The sequence below is a fragment of the Silene latifolia genome, chromosome 11, assembly GCF_048544455.1.
Source record: "Silene latifolia isolate original U9 population chromosome 11, ASM4854445v1, whole genome shotgun sequence".
NCBI lineage: Eukaryota > Viridiplantae > Streptophyta > Magnoliopsida > Caryophyllales > Caryophyllaceae > Silene > Silene latifolia.
Window position 1 is genome coordinate 155,683,781 of NC_133536.1, and position 27,259 is coordinate 155,711,039.

Sequence of the window (27,259 nt, forward strand, 5' to 3'; positions counted from 1 at the left end):
TTTTCAAAACTTTTACTTTCATACTGGACGGTGAATAACTTTCTTAACATAAATCTTATAACAGAGCTGTCCATAGAATCCATTTAACTCAAAATCAGATAAACTTAACTCAATTCCTTCAAACAATACAAGCTTAGGTGTCGACTCATATTTCGTAATTTACAGGTTCATCTTATTCATTTCAGTCCTATCTTTACTAATGAACGACTATTACCTCAACATCAGGATTTTAGTTGCACTTCTTTACTCAGTTATATTCACGGCTAACACGACTACAACATTTAATCGGAGACCTTTTAGATAGTACACATTCCCTGGTGACGTCTCATCAAAGCATACGATTCGTACCATGATGTAAAGCAAGTAACTACAAATTAACTGTGTTCAATCAAAATTTTACCTCTTTATTACAGATCTATTTATCACGGGTTGCATGGTCACACAAAAGTATAAGTACCAACTCAATCACATGTTAAATTTTAAAACGATTTATCACGTCATAAGAACTAGACAAGAGTATAACCATATAGTCAATATAAGAAGATTATTAGTTTAGATCGGAGGCACATTATAAAATTCCCTGTTAAACTCCTTACGGAACCATCGAGTGTGCGTCATGAGTAATTAACTTAATAATGTAGAAATCAAACAACTTAAATTACAATTGAGTATTAATGGTTATATGATTCACAATAACAACAAAATTACTTCCATATCACACATATGTTTAACATTTTAGCAACCATACCATTCAATTGTATCCATCAACTCAGTATAATTCATTTTCAGTAAAATAAAAGATATCGCATAAACAACTTAAACATATACATATACCATCATATAACTTGTAAAACATTATCTATGACAAAAGATTAGCAAGGTGAACAAGTTCTCTGGTTTGCACGATTTGAACAAATAGGCAACTCGCGGCTCAATTAAACGTAACTATAACGACTATCATTTAAACATACGCATAACATGTGAAACATCAAAGGGTTATCTCATTATAATTCATAGCGACGGTTCGAGAATATATTTCAAATATCGTAACTATATCGTAACTATATCAAACTATATTTCAAATATCGTGACAATTGCAACAATCACCTTAGCATTTCATGACAATACAACTATGAACATATCCAATAAGGAGCAACAACACTATTTTATTATCATATCATAAGTTTAGGTTCAATCAAATAAATTAATGCAATGAAAGTAATAAGTATAACTATAGGCACACAGACTCACATAAAAGACATTAGAACTCAGATGACATCCTACATGTGTGAACATTTAGACATACTCATTACTACCATCCATGTGTAAACATTTAAACATAATTATTATAAATATTCATGCGAGTATATTAGAACAATCAAGTTAACATTTAACGCCACCAACTTTACCAAGATATGACAATATAGTTTTATATTTATATATATCCGACCACTATACAAATATGATGAACACACCAGAGATATTATAACATGCCAAGCATAAAATATGCAAACAACTGGACTCGTATAAAATATTTCACCCTCGATTAAGAATCAAATTAAGCTATTCAATTTCACTCATACTATCATGCCAACAATGTTATAAACTAAACTTTAATTTTTTTTTTATCACTAGTTAAGATACATAACCAATGAATATGTGTGCTACTATCATCATATAAGGACACTATAATTTCACATTAATAAGGCTCATGAAATAATCGAACAACTGCATGAAAACTCAACATAGCATTCACATTTTAAAAGTTATGATTCACGTTGTAACTTCCAAAAATCACGAATAAATAACCGTTCAACGAAAACTTGAGTTATATTACTTTTTATAACATACAGAGAGTTAGTAATTCGTGAAAAAAAGAATGAGGTCCAAAGCTCAAGAATTCAATTTTTAAGGGATTTTACAACTCAGTGGTCCAAACAAGTATGTGACAGCAATTGGTCCGAAACTTGGGTCAGTTTGCAAAACTTACCATTTAATATAGAGACATCAAGAATTTTCGTGGCTTATCAATTTGAAAACATATGCGAATCTTCTGATCGATAGAGTTGGAATTATGCAAAAATTATTAATACAATTTAAATGAGTATTTTTACAAAATCGTTGGTCGAAACATCACAGCACAGGAACTTCCTGACCACAGCCCACTAAAATATTTATTACTCCTAATCCGTATATCCTATAAGTATGAAACCAATGCCAAATGAACACTAACTCACGAGGCTATCTCTCATAAAATTTTCATCCATAGGAAATAAACAGAAAAGAAATGGCAGTAAGGTCAATTAAAGAGTAAAATCAAACAAAACGAGTTTCAGCACTAGGTCATTCTTTACTATGTTACAAGCTCTTATGAACATACTATGTATACTAACCCATCCCAACTTAAATCTCACACTTTGTACTTACGTAAACATCTATCCCATAGAATCCCTTCGCATCTCGATCTACTCCTTACATCTAAATCACGATTGCTATGACTAGAAACAAGCAATTCAATAGTGTTTCTGATTACTATCACAATACTATACTAGCATGGCTTCGGGATCACATAACCGCATATCACTAGACATAATAGCACTATCAACACGTCATTCACATCCATCCAGATAAATATCATCAATTCGCAATTATTTTCACGCTCACGATTACCACAATCCAACACTTCATTGATTATCAATCTGAACACGAAAATTTATTTCTCATCTCCACAACATCATATGATCACGTCATCATTCATACAAAATACTTACCGTAACGTTGTCCTGCAGAATGGTTAGAATATATGGGTCTCAAGGTATACATCAACTCGATTATATCCAAGGTTTTCCTTCTAACTACCCCATTCACTCAATTTTCTCTCGGGTTACCTGGTTCAAAACTGAGAGGGCAAAAGAGCACGTATTAAGGGCGCCTTCTTAACCACACTGTGAGCTCCTAACAGTTTATTCCCAGGGGTTCATTTTATTTAGACACATCCTACGTTCATTGGGTTCATTGGTTTAGGCCTGAGGATCGTGCTCTGATACCACTTTGTAACACCCCGATTTATGAAGGAGCCTTTAACAAGACATTCCCTAATAAACCGGACTGTTACCATCTCGGTTTCCCGAGGTAGTGAATAACAAATTAAACTCCAAGGCAAAATATATAATTACTTTAACTTAATTATTACAAAACCTCTTTTACATCAAATAACAATGAACTAACATAAATGAAAGTGAAAGTCTTCTAAATGATGATCTAGCTACTAAGTCTTCTGATCCAGTGTCTCACGCCCATCAAGCTCCCAGCCTATCTCATAAACCTGTCAAGCCTGCTCCCCAATATTTGGATCGTCACAGGTGTTCACGAATACACAGGGTCAACCACGAGGTTGAGTAGGGAATACAATGAAACAAAAAAATATGATATGCATGCTCCTCCGTCACCTCCATCTCCATCTCAACTCATATCTCATAACCCGGAACACCCAGCCATACCGATCCCCGGTAGACTATATATCGACCGTAGCCGATCTGTCAGCTCGCAGCTGAGGACACCAGGGCAAGTCCGGCAGAACCCGCCTGGGCCTTATCACAACAACATCTTCACCACACCACATCACCACAACATCCTCCATCTCAAATGCATATGAATGCTCAAAAGAAATTAATGCAACACAATATATATATCTTTGAACTGATCAATCATAAAATCATACCGGTTACCAAATGTTGTGATAACATACTCAATACGATCAATTCAGTCAATCACCTTCCAGTATATGAATCATAACGTAAATCAACAGCCACGAAGCAAGTTAACGTTCACAGTTTGGTCATACGAAATACAAACAAGTCAACACAATTCAACATCAACGATAATAAGTCAAGTGTATTTCCCTAACTTTTCGCAATCCAAGCACACACAAGCAATCACTTATGATCCTTCACTTATCATCACGAAATACGATGAGAATAGGCTGAAAAATAGCCTCGCAATTCCTCACGCGGCTTCCTTCACACACGGCTCCCTCTTCTCTATTTTCTCTCTTTTCTCATGGTTAAAATGAATATGGTGATAGGGGGATTAGGGTTTGGTTAGATGGGTTATACATATAGGATAGGTGCTATTAAGACGATACGGGCCTAGCCTAGTTAGATTAATTAAAACCCGAGTCACATAATTACCCGAGTCACAAATACACTACACGACCCAGCTGGTAACTCGGCCTAATATAATATCATATTAAAATACCGGGTATTACAGCGCCAAACACCAGGCTGAAGGGCGTTTGGCCTGTTGTAACCTTTGGCGTCGTACTATCTGACCATAACACTAGTGGCAATTCATCTGCCCACTTTCCTCCTAACTCCTGTGACCTCCTTCTCAGATTGTCCATGATAATTTTGTTGCTGGACTCAGCTTGTCCGTTAGACTTTGGAGTCCTGGGTGCTAATTTATTCAGGGTGATATTCCACCTGGCACAACATCCTTCAACATCGTTGGAGATGAATTGTGAACCATTGTCACATATGATTTCTGATGGGATACTAAACCTGCAGATGATATTTCGTTTTATGAAAGAAATGACTTACTTGTCTTTTACTTTTGTGAATGCTTCTGCCTCTATCCACTTGGAGAAATAATCTGTCATCGCCAGCATCTATATTCTTTGCCGGCTGGTGGATTATTGGTGCTGAGCGCTGGCAGTCGTCACACTTACGTGCGTATTCTGCTGCATCTGCCTTCATTGTGGACCAGAAGTATCCTTGTCTGAGAGCTTTATTTGCCAGACTCCTCCCCCCTACATGGTTTCCACATTCGCCACTGTGGAGAGCATGTAATACAGTCTGTGCCTCCTTCTTGTCCAGACACCATAAGTAGGGACCTGCCAGTGACTTCTTGAGTAGTATATCGTCAATAAGTATAAACCTAGAGGCTTTTATTCTGAAAGCCCTCACTTCCTTCTTGTCATCTGACATATTATTATGACGCAGCGAGTCTAGGTAGGGTGTGCGCCAATCCCAGTTGTCTGCCTGTGCGGATGGTTTATCAGGCGGCTGGTCAACTGGCTGAGAGCCTTCCCCGGCTTTCGTAGCTGTCTGAACTCCCACTTCGTCCGGATCATCCTCCAGTTCTCCTTTGTCTACTTCATCTGTCTTCTGGATAGAAGGCTCTAGCATATGTGCGATAGGAATGCTGGATAGTTCTGTTGGCTTGAACTTTGCCCCCAGAGTTGCTAAGACATATGCTTCCACATTCTGATCCCTGGGAATCTGCTTAAGTTTGTAAGTTTTGAATTTCTGTTTTAGCTCTTTTTCTATTTTTAAGTATGGAATCATCTTTGAATCTCTGGCTATAAACTCATCATTCACGTGGTTGACTATTAGTAGAGAGTCACTAGATATGTGCAGGTGCCTGACCCCTATTTCCAGGGCTAGCTGCATTCCTAATATCAAGGCCTCGTATTCTGTCTCGTTATTAGTTGCCTTGAATTCACATCTTACTGCTTGTGCTATCAGATCCCCTTGTGGTGACCGCAGGATCAACCCTACACCTTCTCCCTTTTGGTTGGAGGCTCCGTCAATATGCATCTGCCAGACCTCTGGCTCCCCGTTCCCCTCTAGGGTGAGGATTTCCTCATCTGCCAGATTTTGGATGGCTGGGCTGAAGTCTGATACAAAGTCTGCTAGTGCTTGCGATTTGATTGATATTCTAGGTTCATACTGGATATCATACCTGCTAAGGTGCATAGACCACTTCGACATTCTGCCTGACAGTTCAGGCTTCCTCATGATAGATTTTAGCGGGTAGTTGGTCACAACATGTATGGTGTGGGATTCAACATAAGGGCGCCACTTGTAAGACGCTACTACCAGTGCTAATACTAATTTTTCGAGAGATGTGTACCTAGTCTCTGCTGGTAGCAGAGACTTGCTCACATAGTATACTGGCTTCTGTTCCTTTTCCTGATCTCTGACTAGAATGACACTTACAGCCACCTCTGTGACGGCTAGGTAGAGGAACAATGGTTCTCCTGGTCCCGGTTTAGACAGCAATGGCGGGCTGCTGAGATAGTGTTTCAGCTCTCTGAATGCTTGCTCGTGGTCTGCAGTCAACTCAAACTTCTAACTCTTTCTTAATACATCATAGAACAGCCTGCACTTGTCGGATGATCTTGAGATGAACCTGCTCAGGGCTGCTACCTTACCAGCTAGCCTTTGAACGCCTTTAAGTTTTTCAGGTGACTCTAATTGTAAAACGGCTTTGATCTGCTCGTTGCTGGCTTCTATCTCTCTTTGAGTTACAATATAGCCTAAGAATTTGCTAGAGGATACCCCGAAGGTACACTTAGATGGATTTAACTTCATTTTGTATTGCCTCAGGGTGCTGAATGTCTCTGCCAGGTGCCGTATATGATCTTTGGCTTTTTCTGACTTTACCACCATGTCATCAATATACACCTCCATAGTTCTTCCTATTTGTTCCTTAAACATGCGGTTAACCAGCCTTTGGTATGTGGAGCCTGCATTCTTTAGGCCGAAGGGCATAACATTATAACAATATATTCCTCTTTCAGACATGAATGCCGTCTTCTCTTGATCTGCAGGATCCATCTTGATCTGATTGTAACCACTCCATGCGTCCAGAAATGTCAGCATTTCATGCCCAGCTGTTGCATCCACCATTGCATCGATATGAGGCAGGGGGAAGGGATCTTTAGGGTATGCTTTGTTGAGGTCGGTGAAGTCCACACATACTCTCCACTTTTCATTCTTCTTAGGCACCACTACTACGTTAGACAACCACTCTGGATACTTTACTTCTCTTATTTTCTTTGCTGCCAGGAGGCTATCTACCTCTTGGTTGATTACCTTATTTCTTTCTGCTGCAAACTTTCTTCTTCTCTGTTGGACGGGCTTACACTTTGGGTCCACACTGAGCTTATGCGTTATGATGGACGGATCTATCCCTATCATGTCGTCGTGTGACCATGCGAAACAATCCATGTTGTCTTGCAGAAATTTGATTAATTGCTGTCTCAGGCCTCTTGTGCTTCTAGCTCCAATTAGCACAATTCTTTCTGGGTGCAGCTTGTCCAGGTTAATTTGATCCAGCTCTTCTGCTGGGGTTTCGATGTATTCATGCTGGACAGCCTGTTTCTATAATTGCTATGCGGGAGGGCTGGGAGTGCACTTCAGTGCTTTCTTATAGCAGGCTCTAGCTTCCTCCTGATCTCCTCTTATTGTCTCTACTCCCTATGGTGTGGGGAATTTTATGCATTGGTGATACGTTGAAGGGACTGCCTTCATCTGGTGCAGCCACGGCCTTCCCATGATAACATTGTAGGTAGAAGGTCCATCTATGACCAGGTACATTATCTGCTTATTGAATCCACCCACGTAGGTTGGGATGACTATCTAGCCTAGTGAGTTGGCTGTCTCCCCGCTGAAGCCTACTAGCGAGATAGTCTTCTTCTGTAAATCCTTCTCGCTGAATCCCATATTTTCTATGGTTTTTAGCATAATCAGATTGACCGAGCTGCCTGTATCTACCAAGACCTTTCTAACTGTGCAGTTAACCATTGACAGGGTGATAATGAGTGCATCATGATGTTCCCGTTCGTCATATATGTCTCCTTCATCAAAGGTGACGGCTGGTAAATCACTATGAGAAATTCTGCAAGAATTTGCTGGTCTATCTCCTTTAGTGCCGGTGGCATGCCTCTTAGCTACCGTGTATGTTAGCCCACTTATATCTGAGCCGCCTGTTATCACGTTTATGATCTTGGTGCATGTGGGTGGATTTGCAGGCTTCGCGGAACCTACCTTATCCTGCTGCTTGCCTCCACGTGGTTATAGGTGGCTCAGTTCTCCTTGTTCGTACAGGCGCTTTGTAACACCCCGATTTATGAAGGAGCCTTTAGCAAGACATTCCCTAATAAACCGGACTGTTACCATCTCGGTTTCCCGAGGTAGTGAATAACAAATTAAACTCCAAGGCAAAATATATAATTACTTTAACTTAATTATTACAAAACCTCTTTTACATCAAATTACAAGGAACTAACATAAATGAAAGTGAAAGTCTTCTAAATGATGATCTAGCTACTAAGTCTTCTGATCCAGTGTCTCACGCCCATCAAGCTCCCAACCTATCTCATAAACCTGACAAGCCTGCTCCCCAATATTTGGATCGTCACAGGTGTTCACGAATACACAGGGTCAACCACGAGGTTGAGTAGGGAATACAATGAAACAACAAAATATGATATGCATGCTCCTCCGTCACCTCCATCTCCATCTCAACTCATATCTCATAACCCGGAACACCCAGCCATATCGATCCCCGGTAGACTATATATCGACCGTAGCCGATCTGCCAGCTCGTAGCTGAGGACACCAGGGCAAGTCCTGCAGAACACGCCTGGGCCTTATCACAACATCATATTCACCACACCACATCACCACAACATCCTCCATCTCCAATGCATATGAATTCTCAAAAGAAATTAATGCAACACAATATATATATATCTTTGAACTGATCAATCATAAAATCATACCGGTTACCAAGTGTTGTGATAACATACTCAATACGATCAATTCAGTCAATCATCTTCCAGTATATGAATCATAACGTAAATCAACAGCCACGAAGCAAGTCAACGTTCACAGTTTGGTCATACGAAACACAAACAAGTCAACACAATTCAACATCAACGATAATAAGTCAAGTGTATTTCCCTACCTTTTCGCAATCCAAGCACACACAAGCAATCACTTATGATCCTTCACTTATCCATCACCTACATAACATAATTATGTATAATTACCATCTACTCAGTCAATTAATCATGCACATAACCTAGACTCATCGTAACTTAATAGGAATATCAATTTAAAGAACAAACACGACTTTTTCTGATTTTCCTGCTCATGGCAGACTCGGTATAAAATGAATAACTAATTCCAGAAAATTCGAATTGATGCAAGGCCAATTGAATTGGAACCCCATGAGTCTTAGCTACAATTTATATCTAACGTGTTTTTCTCAAATTCCAAACTTATCAAGGGTTTTCAGACTGATTTCCAAAAACTGACAGAAACCATCGCATAAAAAGTATTGATTCATAAAACGAGTTTGACAAATGATTCTTAAGTAAAACCAACGCCTAACTCATCTAAACTCTTTAAATTAAATATATGAAAAATACCCAGCACCAATTCAATATCTAAATTATGTTTTAGAAGTAATCTTTCAGCCTCTAATGATTTGCGGACTTTTTAGATAGACGTTCACAAATAATTTTTTCAGGAAAAACTACACAGTGAAATACTACCAATTTTCACAGGCATAAACTAGGCTTGGAATAAACATGAGTCTCTTATTTAACTTTTTGCATCCCACGGCTTTAAGACAGGTAAAACACTCAAATAACACAGACCAACGAATCTGTAAATTGCTGTAACTATTCCATTCATTTATCTCATACAATTTATAATCAAAACCCCCAAACCAATTCTAGGGTTACGAAATTTATCCCAATACTACTATAATTATGCTAATAATTGAATAAAGAGGTAATAGGATAGTCTACTTACGAAATAGGATGAGAATAGGCTGAGAAATCGCCTCGCAATTCCTCACGCGGCTCCCTTCACACACGGCTCCTTCTTCTCTCTTTTCTCTCTTTTCTCATGGTTAAAATGAATATGGTGATAGGGAGATTAGGGTTTGGTTAGATGGGTTATACATATAGGATAGGTGCTATTAAGACGATACGAGTCTAGCCTAGTTAGATTAATTAAAACCCAAGTCACATAATTACCCGAGTCACAAATACACTACACGACCCAGCTGGTAACTCGGCCTAATATAATATCATATTAAAATACCGGGTATTACAGTCTACCCTCCTTAAAAGAAACTTCGTCCCGAAGTTTACCCTCTCTACCAACCAACGCAAACGAATTATGAAACGCATATACAAAAGTATGTAAGGCACCCACCAAATTGAATATTAAACGCAGTATTACATTCCACCCTCCTTAAAATAAACTTCGTCCCCGAAGTTTAACCATAACAGAAACACATCATGTAACACTCCAGAATAACCCACACAACGCATAACCAATATAGCCAAACTGAGAAATTACACATGAAAGTATAAAGATTTTACAATCCTACCCTCCTTAAACATGGTTACGTCCCCGTAACCTTCATTATTATAACAAAAGTTCTCAAACTACATCGCTAACAACCGAAAGAGGATAAAAGATTCACAACTCACGTTCAAGTTAACTAATCCCTACTAAAGACAATCAATATACAAGCTCTCTCAAGGAAGCTACGATTCTCGCTCTGCTACAAAGACATCGCCACGGATCGGAGCAAAAGCCACGTTGAATAACTTAAGACATTTCAGTATTAATCTAAACACTCTTCATATCAATCAATACATGCAATAACATTCACAGGATCTGCTTGACAATCTAATTTATACATTACTACTCAGGTTACAAAGATGAAGATGCTTAGGTGCTCACATATGGTTCATGTCAAATAGCATATTTTCCAAGAAATATTGGTCGAATGACGAATGCACATTGATTGGCAAATTTTACAAGCTTATTGGTCGAGTCAGTCAAGCGAATAAACAGCGATATTGGAAAGTTAACATACAATACTATCATACATAAAATTTCATTCTTGGTGTTAAATATATTTAAACTGCACCCAACACCATGACATAAAAGATTAAATGTATTTAACTACACCAATTTTACAAATATTCATTACATATCATGCTAATATCAACATACCATGTTAACACACAACTCACTTAAATCACCACATTACATTTCCCGTTTTGACATTCGTAACTAACCACAACCCACTAATTCACTACATGAACGAACAACATGACTAAATTAACCCACTATTTGTGACTCCGTTCTAGCTTCATTCCCCCAGACTAGCAAATATCATGAAACCATACAACCGACACAATTGGAAATCTCATTCAATTTATACTCACACGACAAAATTTAACTTCATTTTCAAAACTTTTACTTTCATACTGGACGGTGAATAACTTTCTTAACATAAATCTTATAACAGAGCCGTCCATAGAATCCATTTGACTCAAAATCAGATAAACTTAACTCAATTCCTTCAAACGATACAAGCTTAGGTGTCGACTCATATTTCGTAATTTACAGGTTCATCTTATTCATTTCAGTCCTATCTTTACTAATGAACGACTATTACCTCAACATCGATTTTAGTTGCACTTCTTTACTCAGTTATATTCACGGCTAACACGAATACAGCATTTAATCGGAGACCTTTTAGATAGTACACATTCCCTGGTGACGTCTCAGCAACGCATACGATTCGTACCATGATGTAAAGCAAGTAACTACAAATTAACTGTGTTCAATCAAAATTTTTATTACAGATCTATTTATCACGGGTTGCATGGTCACACAAAAGTATAAGTACCAACTCAATCACATGTTAAATTTTAAAACGATTTATCACGTCATAAGAACTAGACAAGAGTCTAACCATATAGTCAATATAAGAAGATTATTAGTTTAGATCGGAGGCACATTATAAAATTCCTGTTAAACTCCTTACGGAACCATCGATTTGTATCGTCATGAGTAATTAACTTAATAATGTAGAAGTCAAACAACTGAAATTACAATTGAGTATTATTGGTTATATGATTCACAATAACAACAAAATTACTTCCATATCACACATATGTTTAACATTTTAGCAACCATACCATTCAATTGTATCCATCAACTCAAGATAATTCATTTTCAAAGAAAATAAAAGATATCGCATAAACAACTTAAACATGTACATATACCATCATATAACTTGTAAAACATTATCTATGACAAAAGATTAGCAAGGTGAACAAGTTCTCTAGTTTGCACGGTTTGAACAAATAGGCAACTCGCGGCTCAATTAAACGTAACTATAACGACTATCATTTAAACATACGCATAACATGTGAATCATCAAAGGGTTATCTCATTATAATTCATAGCGACGGTTCGAGAATATATTTCAAATATCGTAACTATATCGTAACTATATCAAACTATATTTCAAATATCGTGACAATTGCAACAATCACCTTAGCATTTCATGACAATACAACTATGAACATATCCAATAAGGAGCAACAACACTATTTTATTATCATATCATAAGTTTAGGTTCAATCAAATAAATTAATGCAATGAAAGTAATAAGTATAACTATAGGCACACAACTCACATGAAAGACATTAGAACTCAGATGACATCCTACATGTGTGAACATTTAGACATACTCATTACTACCATCCATGTGTAAACATTTGAACATAATTATTATAAATATTCATGCGAGTATATTAGAACAATCAAGTTAACATTTAACGCCACCAACTTTACCAAGATATGACAATATAGTTTTATATTTATATATATCCGACCACTATACAAATATAATGAACACACCAGAGATATTATAACATGCCAAGCATAAAATATGCAAACAACTGGACTCGTATAAAATATTTCACCCTCGATTAAGAATCAAATTAAGCTATTCAATTTCACTCATACTATCATGCCAACAATGTTATAAACTAAACTTTAATTTTTTTTTTATCACTAGTTAAGATACATAACCAATGAATATGTGTGCTACTATCATCATATAAGGACACTATAATTTCACATTAATAAGGCTCATGAAATAATCGAACAACTGCATGAAAACTCAACATAGCATTCACATTTTAAAAGTTATGATTCACGTTGTAACTTCCAAAAAAATCACGAATAAATAAACGTTCAACGAAAACTTGAGTTATATTACTTTTTATAACATACAGAGAGTTAATAATTCGTGAGAAAAAGAATGAGGTCCAAAGCTCAAGAACTCAATTTTTAAAGGATTTTACAACTCAGTTGGTCCAAACAAGTATGTGACAGCAATTGGTCCGAAACTTGGGTCAGTTTTCAAAACTTACCATTTAATATAGAGACATTAAGAATTTTCGTGGCTTATCAATTTGAAAACATATGCGAATCTGCTGATCGATGGAGTTGGAATTATGCAAAAATTATTAATACAATTTAAATGAGGATTTTTACAAAATCGTTGGTCGAAACATCACTGCACAGGAACTTCCTGACCACAGCCCACTAAAATATTTATTACTCCTAATCCATATATCCTATAAGCAAGAAACCAACGCCAAATGAACACTAACTCACGAGCCTATCTCTCATAAAATTTTCATCAATAGGCAATAAACAGTAAAGAAATGGCAGTAATGTCAATTAAAGAGTAAAATCAAACAAAACGAGTTTCAGCACTAGGTCATTCTTTACTATGTTACAAGCTCTTATGAACATACTATGTATACTAACCCATCCCAACTTAAATCTCACACTTTGTACTTACGTAAACATCTATCCCATAGAATCCCTTCGCATCTCGATCTACTCCTTACATCTAAATCACGATTGCTATGACTAGAAACAAGCAATTCAATAGTGTTTCTGATTACTATCACAATACTATACTAGCATGGCTTCGGGATCACATAACCGCATATCACTAGACATAATAGCACTATCAACACGTCATTCAAATCCATCCAGATAAATATCATCAATTCGCAATTATTTTCACGCTCACGATTACCACAATCCAACACTTCATTGATTATCAATCTGAACACGAAAATTTTTTTCTCATCTCCACAACATCATATGATCACGTCATCATTCATACAAAATACTTACCGTGACGTTGTCCTGCATAATGGTTAGAATATATGGGTCTCAAGGTATACATCAACTCGATTATATCCAAGGTTTTCCTTCTAACTACCCCATTCACTCAATTTTCTCTCGGGTTACCTGGTTCAAAACTAAGAGGGCAAAAGAGCACGTATTAAGGGCGCCTTCTTAGCCGCACTGTGAGCTCCTAACAGTTTATTCCCAGGAGTTCATTTTATATAGACACATCCTACGTTCATTGGGTTCATTGGTTTAGGCCTGAGGATCGTTCGCTCTGATACCACTTTGTAACACCCCGATTTATGAAGGAGCCTTTAGCAAGACATTCCCTAATAAACCGGACTGTTACCATCTCGGTTTCCCGAGTTAGTGAATAAAAAATTAAACTCCAAGGCAAAATATATAATTACTTTAACTTAATTATTACAAAACCTCTTTTACATCAAATTACAAGGAACTAACATAAATGAAAGTGAAAGTCTTCTAAATGATGATCTAGCTACTAAGTCTTCTGATCTAGTGTCTCACGCCCATCAAGCTCCCAACCTATCTCATAAACCTGTCAAGCCCGCTCCCCAATATTTGGATCGTCACAGGTGTTCACGAATACACAGGGTCAACCACGAGGTTGAGTAGGGAATACAATGAAACAACAAAATATGATATGCATGCTCCTCCGTCACCTCCATCTCCATCTCAACTCATATCTCATAACCCGAACACCCAAACCATACCGATCCCCCTAGAGACTATATATCGACCGTAGCCGATCTCGCTCATGACTTAGGACACCAGGGTAAGTCCTGCAGAACCCGCCTGGGCCTTATCACAACATCATATTCACCACACCACATCACCACAACATCCTCCATCTCCAATGCATATGAATTCTCAAAAGAAATTAATGCAACACAATATATATATCTTTGAACTGTTCAATCATAAAATCATGCCGGTTACCAAATGTTGTGATAACAGACTCAATACGATCAATTCAGTCAATCACCTTCCAGTATATGAATCATAACGTAAATCAACAGCCACGAAGCAAGTCAACGTTCACAGTTTGGTCATACGAAACACAAACAAGTCAACACAATTCAACATCAACGATAATAAGTCAAGTGTATTTCCCTACCTTTTCGCAATCCAAGCACACACAAGCAATCACTTATGATCCTTCACTTATCCATCACCTACATAACATAATTATGTATAATTACCATCTACACAGTCAATTAATCATGCACATAACCTAGACTCATCATAACTTAATAGAAATATCAATTTAAAGAACAAACACGACTTTTCCTGATTTTCCTGCTCATGGCAGACTCGGTATAAAATGAATAACTAATTCCAGAAAATTTGAATTGATGCAAGGCCAATTGAATTGGAACCCCATGAGTCTTAGCTACAATTTATATCTAACGTGGTTTTCTCAAATTCCAAACTTATCAAGGGTTTTCAGACTGATTTCCAAAAACTGACAGAAACCGTCGCATAAAAAGTATTGATTCATAAAACGAGTTTGACAAATGATTCTTAAGTAAAACCAACGCCTAACTCATCTAAACTCTTTAAATTAAATATATGAAAAATACCCAGCACCAATTCAATATCTAAATTATGTTTTAGAAGTAATCTTTCAGCCTCTAATGATTTGCGGACTTTTTATATAGACGTTCACAAATAATTTCTTCAGGAAAAACTACACAGTGAAATGCTACCAATTTTCACAGGCATAAACTAGGCTTGGAATAAACATGATTCTCTTCTTTAACGTTTTGCATCCCACGGCTTTAAGACAGGTAAAACACTCAAATAACACAGACCAATGAATCTGTAAATTGCTGTAACTATTCCATTCATTTATCTCATACAATTTATAATCAAAACCCCCAAACCAATTCTAGGGTTACGAAATTTATCCCAATACTACTATAATTATGCTAATAATTGAATAAAGAGGTAATAGGATAGTCTACTTACGAAATAGGATGAGAATAGGCTGAGAAATCGCCTCGCAATTCCTCACGCGGCTCCCTTCACACACGACTCCTTCTTCTCTCTTTTCTCTCTTTTCTCATGGTTAAAATGAATATGGTGATAGGGAGATTAGGGTTTGGTTAGATGGGTTATACATATAGGATAGGTGCTATTAAGACGATACGGGTCTAGCCTAGTTAGATTAATTAAAACCCGAGTCACATAATTACCCGAGTCACAAATACACTACACGACCCAGCTGGTAACTCGGCCTAATATAATATCATATTAAAATACCGGATATTACACGCTTGATCTCTCTTCGTAGTGTGTAACAGTCTTCAGTGTTATTCCCAATATCACGATGGAATTCACACTTCTTCTTGCTATCTTTTCGCCATGCATCTTCTTCTACTGGTGGCTTAGGCCACCTTACCCTGTCTCCCATCTCCCTGAGTGCTTTCAGGATTCCTCCGATACCTGTAGTGAATCCATATTCGGCCAGAGTAGGGAGTAACTGATTTTCTTCGATTCTGTTGACTCCCCTTCCATATGGCCTATATCTTTCATCCCTCTTACTGGTAGGTTGCTTTCTTCCCGATTTCTCTACGGCTGAGGTGCTGGAAACACTCGGTGTATTAGGAAGGCTGGCTCTGGCTAAGATGTCTTCCTCTAGTCTGATTGCGGCAGCAGCCTTTTCTTGCACTACTTCGAAGCTAAGGCAATGATGCATAGTTAGCTGCTTATATGATCGATGCCATTTGGTGTTCACAATTAAGCATATGTGGTCGTTGGTCAATGGTCGATACAAAACACAATTTATACTTCACAAACAACTCTACAATTAGTAAAGGGGTAAGTAAAGGTCGGATCCCAAGGGACGGGTATTGAAAACGAAGATTTCTATTGCTACTAGGGGTGTCTAGGGGTGTCACAAGTTGGGTTGATGTAGAAGGTTACTAAACTAAAATAGCAATGAAAATAAGCTAACAAGGTAAATGAAATAAGGGTGTAAACAATTGATTAAAAGCACTAGGGTGTCATGGGTTCATAGGGGATTCATGGGATATGATCATACAAACATGTTCTCAAATTATAAGCAAGCAATTATTGTTGTGATGGATCGAGTTGGGTTATATCTTACGATCCTAGGAAAGTTTGGGTCCCGGAGCCGAATCACATAGATTGTACAACACCTACAAGTCGACTTAATCTTTCCTACTTAACACATGCATGGTCTAACAAGACTCGAGTTGGGTTATGTCTTACAAGTCAAGTTGAAGAGATAGTAGATGATAATAAATGCAAGGATTCATAGGCTTAGCATTTCATCAAACATAACATGTGCATGTATTAAGATCAAAACAAGCAAGCAAATAAGATATGAAAGCATATTGATTTAAGCATGAATCATCCCCATGTTGGTTTCCCCTAATCACCCATTAAACCCTAGCTAAGAGACTACTCACTCATTATCATATTGATCATGCTAGAAAGGTTGTCAATCATACTAACATAATGAAACATGATGAATAAATGAAAGTAATTAGCAATAATTAAAAAGGGATTAAGAGATTATACCTACTAATGATTCCAATAATAAAGCAAGAATAATAGAAGTACTTGAATCCTAGATTGAGAGGTTGTCAATCTCCCAATAATAACCCAAATAATCTTCAATTACCCAAAATAAAGTAAGAACAAGAGAGAGATTAAAGAACTAAAACTTGGATTAAAACTTGATTAATATTTGATTACAATATTGAAGAGAGATTTTATTGATATTAACTACACTAATTATTGATAAGAAGAACATGCTCCTCTAATTAGACTAATGGGGTATTTATAGTGAAAATTAGGGAGGATGCATTAGGGTTAACTAAGGGTTAAACTAGTAATTACACTTTTTAAGTTGAGCAAGGAGACTCCGGTATTCAATGAGAGAAGGGCGTCTCCATTTTGTAACTTGAAGGACGAAACCGTGCTTTATCTTGTGATCCGAGCGGATGGAGGTCGAGACGGACGGATGGGGCATGGACGATCCGAGCGGATGGAGGCGTAAGACGCTCGGATTGGGCCTGGGGGATCCGAGCGGATCCTGGGTAAGGACGCTCGGATTGAGTCGGGCGGACGGACGGATCATGGATGATCCGTTCGGATTCTTTTACAGCGTCATTCCTTCTTCTTTTCTTCCCTTTTCTTCATAGAATCCTTGGGGATTTCCTTGGGGACTCAAGGATCCTTTCTCAACATTGATCTTCTACTTAGCTATGTACAAAGGCCTTCTAGTCTTGTCTCTCCTTGATGCTTGGTCATTGAATACGATCCATTTAGCCTTGTTTTGCCATGAAAATGCAAGATTCTTACTCCTTTCCTACCAAGGGATCAAAATCTCAAAGAATATGCAAAACAAAGATCTAAAGATAAGAAATGACCCAAATAGGCACTAAAAAGCATGGAAACAATGGTAATTCGGGGCTAAATATGCGCCAATTATGGTCGCATCAAATATCCCCAAACCGAACCTTTGCTCGTCCCGAGTAAAGAGGTGACAAAGACTAGGACCAATACTAACCTAACCTAATAATAATAGCCGATATGAGACAATTAGCGGGTCTCACTCCGCCCCTTCAACTCACAACAAGACAACCATGAGGTAGGATGCCTTCTTGCAAGGCAAGGTGGGTCTTGCCAAAATGGCGACACATCCAAACATTAAAGCACACAAAATCAAGTAATGGATGCATCTACAAAAGAATAGCCACTTTCCTCATCTAAGTGGCGGAAATTATCTACAAGGGAAGCAATTCAAGGGTACACAATCCTTCATAGATGCAATTTGTTCAAACTACTAAGCCTAGAAGGATACCAATAAATCACCTCCAAAATGTGTCAAGCTAGGGTACCTTTGTCCTCAATCGTTAAATGCTTTTGTCAAGAATATACTCCCTATGGTGTTAGAAACACTGGAGGATCGCGGAATTCCCCCTCTTGCCTAGACAAGAAGAAGGGTCGTCCCCTCTCTACCATGCACAAAAATGGATACGATGGATAAAGGGATCGATAGATATTTGAGTTTCACTTTGGGAGTTTGTTTTTGTTTTTTTTTTTCCCCAATTTCATTGGCATTTGACATTTGAGAACACTTTCTTTTTGCCATTTCTTTTTGATTTTTGGCATTTCAATACTTGACAACTTTTTTTGCATTTTCTTTTGAACATTTTCAAAGTCACCCCAATTAGTAACGAGGGTGCCTTGTATTTGAAGCTTTAGGAGTTCTATTTTTGCTCCTCTTTTCATTTGATGCATTTTGCAAACTTTCTTTCATTTTTCATTTCATTGAACTCAAATTGATTTCTTTTTGTTTTTGTGCCCATTCCCTTTGATGACAAAAATGTGGTAGAACATGGATGAATGATAGAAGTATGCATGGTTTCAAGGGTCACCTTGGAATAAACGGTAGCCAAGGAGTTATCACACCACAAGGTACTCTTGACTAGGCCTTAATCCATGGGTCAAAGGATACTAGCATGACACATCCTAGGGTGTTTTACAAGTATTCTAACAAGCAAAGTCTTAAGAATAAAAAGCATCTACTAGGGCCTATATACACTTGTCAAGCTTCCCAAATAGACGGTTTCGCAAAATTTTCTAACATGCAACTACATGCCATGATGCAACTAACATATAAACATCCTAGTGCATATGATTCTACCAACTAGTATGACAAATAAACTAAATGCAAGTCCTAAGTTCACATTGTTTTACCGCATTAATCAAAATAAAGCCACATAGTCATTAACATAAAGAGGAAAAAGGAGATTGGAAAGATCATACCATGCGGTCTTCAATATCCTCATGTCTCGGATGTGGCGTAGTCAATCAAAGTGAACAAGGATGAAACAAACACAATATACACAAGACAATATATACAAGGGAAATGAACTTGTTTTTGGATTTTTCAATTTTTAAATTTTTATGGTTTTTGAAATTTTTCAATTTTTATGGTTTTTGAATAGAAGTTAAGTGTTAGAATTCCCATCCCCACACTAATATGGGCATTGTCCTCAATGGCCAAAATGATGGAAATTATGCAAAGATGATGCATGATTTCTATGCTAAATGCAATTCTACACTAAGCTATACTACATGATGCATGGTTTTTGTTATGACGGAGAGGATAATTTAAATTACCTCCCGTTGCGTATGCATTAACTTCCCCAAACCAAGTAAGACACTATTGCTAATGTCAAAGCATGGGGGAGTTCATGCACACACTATGCTATGCATGAGACTAGATTGTCATTTTGGATTTTCAAAGATGGGAACAATAAAGAACACCTCAATGGAACCGAGGTGTGAGTCCTTTGATGTTGCTAGGACTAAACCAACAATGATCAAAATGAAAATAAAGTATAAAGAGATATAGACAAACCGTGGGAGAGTAGGAATCTCCAAGGCTAGTCTTCCATCATGCTACTATCACCATCACTTCCCTCATGAGAAGTGGTCTCATTGCCACTTTCCTTGGCACTTTCTTCATTGCTTTCCTCATCATCATCTTCACCATCTTCACCATCTTCACCATCCCTTTCTTCATCTCCACTTGCTTCTTCAATGTTATCATCAATCTCCTCATCATTTCCAACAACCTCATTGCCTTCCACCACATCCCTTGATGCACCCGGAAATAAGGCTTCTCTATCCGCCCAACTAGGCAAAGGACAAGATGGATCAAGGAGTCCTTGCCTAGCTAGATGTAGGAGGGGAGGATATTGAGCCAAATAAGCATTTTTCCGATCTTCATAAGCTTGCTTGTGCATGGCTTGCATTAGAAGAGTGACATAATCTTTTCCAATTTCAACTCCTTGCGGTTTGAACTCTTCATAATCAAAGGGGTAAGGTGGTACAACAATGGAAGAGGAGGGAGTTTCATGATCACCCTTTTGTTGTTGAATGATGTACTCGGCTTCTTTGGATAGGGGAAGTAAATAGTTGGTCCGGTGGACACTAAGACGGCAAATCTTTGCGGGTAAAGTGAATGAACGAGCCTCACTAGTAAGCCACCCATACTTGGTATCAAGGGGATTGTGAGCAACCCACTTAAACTTGTTAATCAAGGTGGACATATCAATAAGATGGCCACCATCCTTAGCCTTGTACTTGTTATCCTTATTGAAATTAGGATCAAAGTGCTTGGCTAGAACCGTGACAAGGCCGCCATTAACAATTACGGTTTGACCCTTCTTCCCACTATCTACATGAAGCCATCTATCAACCAATAGCCTCAAACAATTGTAAGGCTTGGTGTGAATTCTTCCAATATTCAAGGTTGATTCAAGGAGAATAAAATCGAGCCCCGTGAAATGATTGGTGTCTCTTCTAGCAATTATGGTATTTCCCACAACTTTGTGCCAAACTCTTATGCCCGGATGATGGACCAAGAGAGCACGACAAGCATGAAAATCTTCATATTTCTTCCCGGAGATTGCCTCCCAAAGAGGCGCGGGATCGTACTTACCATATTGCTTATAGAATTTATGTGCATCGCTAAGACCCAAAATTGCACCCAATTCCGGAAAGGAAATGCGTCTACTAGTGTTAGCTAGACGAAACTCAATATTTTCTCTATTCTCAACCTTTGTCACTTTTAAAGAACTTAAGAATTCCAAAACAAGGGAGGGGTATGTTACTTCTTTCATTTCAAACAATTTCTTCAAACCCATGGCATTGAAAAAGACTCTTGTTTGTTCAAGGACACCTAGCTTCTCTAAGGTTTTTTCACATATGAACTTGGTGGATTGAATTTGTTTCATAGCAAACTTGACAAATGAATTTCTATGGTCATCGGAGATGAAAGTTACCTCCGGATAATGCAAGAGTTGATTAATTACCGGAGTAGAAGGTGATGCTTCCATAGAAATTTGCTGAGGTTGTTCCACTACCAAGCTTGGTGTTGACACCACCATTGCCAAAGCTTTCTTTGTTTGTAGAGCTTTTTGCCTTTGAGAGAGAGCCTTTGCTTTTGGTGCCTTTGTTGCTCCCTTTGTTCTTGCCATTTGATGAACAAACCAAGTAGAGAATCAAAAATCTTCAATTTGTAGAATGCCCAAATCGATTTTGAAAGTGAAAGGCTTTGCCTTTATGAGAGCAAAAATCGACTCAAAGGGTGAAGATTTTGTGCTTGGTTTTGATTTTTCTTGAAGATGGAGTGATTAATTTGATGTTTGAAGGATGATTTGATTTTGTTTTGGTGATTTTGTTGAGGGTTTTTGTGTTTGAGATGGAGAGGATGAGGGTTTTGGTGTTATGAGTAGTGTTTATGAATGAATGAATGAATGAATGAAGGTGGGGGGGGTATTTAAAGAAAACGAAAATCTCGAGGATGCAGGCACGATCCGTGCGGATTAGGCGCAATCCGCTCGGATTCTCAAGCTTCAAATTTTAAAAATCCCGCCTAAAGACGGGCGTCTCCTGGGGAAATCCGCTCGGATTTTTATTGAGGGACGGGCGTCTCTTGGGAAAATCCGGACGGATTCTCATCCAGAGATTTTTCTTGTTTTTCTTCAGCTTCAAGACGGGCGGATTTTACCAGAGACGGACGGATCCTGGGAGACGGGCGTCTTTCCAGAAATCCGCTCGGATTCCTTAACAGACAGGAATTCTTCAATATTTGCACAGCCCAAGACGGGCGTCTCCTCAGCTGGACGCTCGGATCCTCTGCAGACGGGCGGATTGTCAGGAATCCGCTCGGATTCTTCCTCGATTACACGGATCCTTGCGCAAACCCATTCCTTAACATTCTTTCTTTCTTTCTTTCAAATCTTGTGTTCTTCATTGTGGGGGCACTACTAAGGCATGAATGGCCTAGGCAATTGCCATCCCCACACTAAGGTAAATCACTACACATCAATTAAAATCATTAGTCCCTCCCTCACTTCTCTCTTTTCATGACAATTATTTTGATCAAGGTAAATAAAATCCAAAAATGACAAAAATGCAATGCAAAAATTAAATGTAAGTTAGGGAGTTAGAAATATTTACAAGTGGTGGTTTAGGGAGGACTCCACCAAACTCTCATTCTTGATGAGATGTCAAGGAGGCATGTTCAAGGTGTTGTTGATGTTGCTCAACACCTCGAAGAAGTAATTAAAAGCTTGTTCATTGTTGTGGTAGAGGTCCTCAATAGACCGTGGCTCTTGTTGTTGATCATGATCGATGGCATGCCCAATGTAGGGATTAAAGATCCCTTCAAATTCGTCGTCCCAAAGACCACAAACTTCATTGAGTTGATCATTGAAAATCTCTTGCTTGGATGGAGACAACTCTCCCAATTTCTTCGTTTGGCCAATGAGGCCATCTTCTTCTTCCTTGGTTGATTTTGATGAGCTTTGCAAGCTCTCCTTTTCACAATTCACTTGCTCTTTGAATGGAGTATCTTCAACTTTCTTCTTCCATTGGAGTTCCGATTTCTTCTTTTCATCTTTGCGGCTATAATGATCAATCATGAAACATGGCTCATGCAAACGAGGAGCTCTCATGGTCTTGTCAAGATTAAAAGTTATGCTTTCATCTCCTACCTCTAGAGTGAGCTCTCCATGTTTCACATCAATTACCGCACCATGCATGTGTGTAGGAAAGGTCTTCCTAAGATGATTGGAATGTTGGAATCTTCCTCCATATCAACAATGACAAAGTCTACCGGAATGAAAAACTTCCCAATTCGCACGGGGACATCTTCCCATATCCCTAGCGGTGTCTTCGTCGATCTATCGGCCATTTGAAGAGTGATGTTGGTACATTTGAGCTCTCCCATTCCCAACCTTTTACTCACCGAGTACGGCATGACACTCACACTAGCCCCTAGATCACACAAGGCTTTGTTGATCGTTGTGTCGCCAATGGTACACGGTATTGAGAAGCTTCCCGGATCCTTTAACTTTGGAGGTGAACTCCCTTGAAGAATTGCACTACTCACCTTAGTGAAGGCGATAGTCTCAAGTTTCCGGATTGACTTCTTCTTTGTGAGAATATCCTTCATGTACTTCGCATAGGCCGGAACGTGATTGATTAATTCCGTAAAAGGAATTGAGACTTCTAGGTTCTTTACAATTTCCATGAACTTTCCAAGTTGATCATCAAATTTGGGCTTGGCTTGACGACTTGGAAAAGGAAGTCTAATCACAATGGGCTCCTTTTCTTTGGTTTTGTCTTCATTTTTCTTTGAACTTTCTTCTTTTGATGATTCCCCTTCTTTGGGACCTTCCACCACAACTTCATTCTCACTAGCTCTCACAACTTCATTCTCAACTTGCTTCTTCGGGGCTTCATATCTTGTACCACTTCTCAAGTGAATGGCACTGACCGTTTCATGTCTAGGGGGATTACCTTGAGGTGGTAATTGCCCTTTTTGTCTTGATGAGCTTGAAGATGCTAGTTGGGTCAATTGTGTTTCCAACATCTTGGTGTGAGCTAAAATGTTGTTGATGGTGGTATCCTTTGCTTGGCTATCCTTTTGCATTTGGGTGAAGAATTCTTGTTGATTTTTTTGCATTTGAAGGACCGCTTTTTGGACATCAAAACTTTGGTCATTGTGGTGATTGTATGGATTTTGATTTTGGTAGCCTTGGTTTTGATTGAAAAAGGGTCTTTGATTTTGATTTCTCATGGGTGGTGGAGTGTATGTAGTTTGAGGGTTTTGGACATTTTGGCTCTTGTATGAGAGATTTGGGTGGAACTTGGTGTTTTCATTGTAAAAATTTGAATAAAGGGGTGCCACTTTTGTAAGCTTGGAAAGCATTGACTTGTTCGGTTGTTCCCCTACATTCACTTGAGTCATGGCCCAAGGTTCCACAATTCTCACATATCCCGCTTGGGATTGATGAGGATGCCGTCATGGCATTGACATGATGCTTTGATGATTTTGAGTTTTCCTCAAGCCTAGCCATAGCTTGTTCAAATTTCAAGTTGATTGTGTCAATGTGAGCACTAAGTTGAGCACCCAATTGAGTAACGGTGTCCACTTCATACTTTCCTCCTCTAGTAGCCTTGCGAGGCCTACTATATTGCGAATTATGGACCGCCATTTCCTCAATCTTGTTCCATGTTTGATTGTCATCAACTTCGGTGAACATTCCATTAGATCCCATATTGAGGATGTTCCTTGAATCTTCATATAAACCATTCCAAAATTGTTGCACTAAAAACCATTCGCTAAGTCCGTGGTGAGGACATGAGCGACAAACACCTTTGAACCGCTCCCAAGCTTCATACAAAGACTCTTCATCCCTTTGCTTAAAACTCGTGATTTGAGCTCTTAGCATATTGGTCTTCTCCGGTGGGTAAAATTTTTTGTAGAAAGCGAGAGCTAACTTCTTCCAAGAATCTATTCCAAGGGTGGCCTTATCAAGGCCCTTCAACCATTGCTTTGCGGTGCCGATTAACGAAAAAGGAAATAAGACCCATCTTATTTGGTCTTGAGTCACGCCCGTTTGAGAGATAGCTTCACAATAATCACAAAATGTTTCCATATGAGAATGAGGGTCCTCACTAGGCATTCCCCCGAATTGGCTTCTCTCAACTAGTTGGATGAAGGCGGACTTGGCAATAAAATTTCCGGTAAGATGTTGTGGGGTAGGAGTACCATTTGGTAGATCCTCCTCGGTGGGTATAGAGTGTGACGAGAATTTAGGCATTGTAGGTGGATTTTGTGTGGTATTGTTTAATGGGTTCTCTTCTCCTTCTATTGCGAAAGGATTGACAAACTCACTAGTGGGTTGAACAACTTCACCAACACCTCCCAAATTCCTCCTAACAAGTCTCCTATTATTCGTCAAGGTTCTTTCGATTTCACGGTCAAAAGGTAACAAATCTCTTTGTAACCTTCTAGACATGCAAAATATCAAACAACTAGAAAACAATTAGAACATTCCTTGAGGAGTTTTACTTCCCCAAGGTGAAAAAGACACAACTAAAAATAACAAAAGAAATCTAAAATCAATTAAACACCGTCCCGACAACGGCGCCATTTTTGATCGATGCCATTTGGTGTTCACAATTAAGCATATGTGGTCGTTGGTCAATGGTCGATACAAAACACAATTTATACTTCACAAACAACTCTACAATTAGTAAAGGGGTAAGTAAAGGTCGGATCCCAAGGGACGGGTATTGAAAACGAAGATTTCTATTGCTACTAGGGGTGTCTAGGGGTGTCACAAGTTGGGTTGATGTAGAAGGTTACTAAACTAAAATAGCAATGAAAATAAGCTAACAAGGTAAATGAAATAAGGGTGTAAACAATTGATTAAAAGCACTAGGGTGTCATGGGTTCATAGGGGATTCATGGGATATGATCATACAAACATGTTCTCAAATTATAAGCAAGCAATTATTGTTGTGATGGATCGAGTTGGGTTATATCTTACGATCCTAGGAAAGTTTGGGTCCCGGAGCCGAATCACATAGATTGTACAACACCTACAAGTCGACTTAATCTTTCCTACTTAACACATGCATGGTCTAACAAGACTCGAGTTGGGTTATGTCTTACAAGTCAAGTTGAAGAGATAGTAGATGATAATAAATGCAAGGATTCATAGGCTTAGCATTTCATCAAACATAACATGTGCATGTATTAAGATCAAAACAAGCAAGCAAATAAGATATGAAAGCATATTGATTTAAGCATGAATCATTCCCCATGTTGGTTTCCCTAATCACCCATTAAACCCTAGCTAAGAGACTACTCACTCATTATCATATTGATCATGCTAGAAAGGTTGTCAATCATACTAACATAATGAAACATGATGAATAAATGAAAGTAATTAGCAATAATTAAAAAGGGATTAAGAGATTATACCTACTAATGATTCCAATAATAAAGCAAGAATAATAGAAGTACTTGAATCCTAGATTGAGAGGTTGTCAATCTCCCAATAATAACCCAAATAATCTTCAATTACCCAAAATAAAGTAAGAACAAGAGAGAGATTAAAGAACTAAAACTTGGATTAAAACTTGATTAATATTTGATTACAATATTGAAGAGAGATTTTATTGATATTAACTACACTAATTATTGATAAGAAGAACATGCTCCTCTAATTAGACTAATGGGGTATTTATAGTGAAAATTAGGGAGGATGCATTAGGGTTAACTAAGGGTTAAACTAGTAATTACACTTTTTAAGTTGAGCAAGGAGACTCCGGTATTCAATGAGAGAAGGGCGTCTCCATTTTGTAACTTGAAGGACGAAACCGTGCTTTGTCGTGATCCGAGCGGATGGAGGTCGAGACGGACGGATGGGGCATGGACGATCCGAGCGGATGGAGGCGTAAGACGCTCGGATTGGGCTCTGGGGATCCGAGCGGATCCTGGGTAAGGACGCTCGGATTGAGTGGGGGACGGACGGATCATGGATGATCCGTTCGGATTCTTT

At 38.3% G+C, this 27,259-nt stretch overlaps 1 protein-coding gene and 1 non-coding gene across 2 annotated transcripts; one reads left to right on the forward strand and one right to left on the reverse strand.

Annotated features, from left to right (window-relative positions):
• Positions 1-4,553: 4,553 nt before the first annotated feature.
• Positions 4,554-6,374, reverse strand: LOC141614191 (uncharacterized). The gene is made up of 5 exons (XM_074432948.1): positions 6,215-6,374; positions 5,880-6,112; positions 5,743-5,776; positions 5,427-5,647; positions 4,554-5,279 (listed from the first exon to the last, which is right to left on the reverse strand). The coding sequence occupies exons 1-5, from the start codon at positions 6,372-6,374 to the stop codon at positions 4,554-4,556; spliced, it is 1,374 nt and encodes a 457-aa protein (XP_074289049.1).
• An 18,657-nt stretch (positions 6,375-25,031) lies between these two features.
• On the forward strand, positions 25,032-25,138 carry LOC141615574 (small nucleolar RNA R71). The gene has a single exon (XR_012529989.1). It is a non-coding gene; the product is annotated as a small nucleolar RNA R71 (small nucleolar RNA).
• Positions 25,139-27,259: the final 2,121 nt, after the last annotated feature.

Coding starts and splice junctions, on each gene's coding strand:
- LOC141614191 (XM_074432948.1), bottom strand. CDS start 6,374: ATGAAGTTAAATCCATCTAAGTGTACCTTCGGGGTATCCTCTAGCAAA. Junction 5,777..5,879: donor AAAAATTAGTATTAGCACTG/GTAGTAGCGTCT, acceptor CTGAACTGTCAG/GCAGAATGTCGAAGTGGTCT. Junction 5,648..5,742: donor TGGTCTATGCACCTTAGCAG/GTATGATATCCA, acceptor AAAATCTGGCAG/ATGAGGAAATCCTCACCCTA.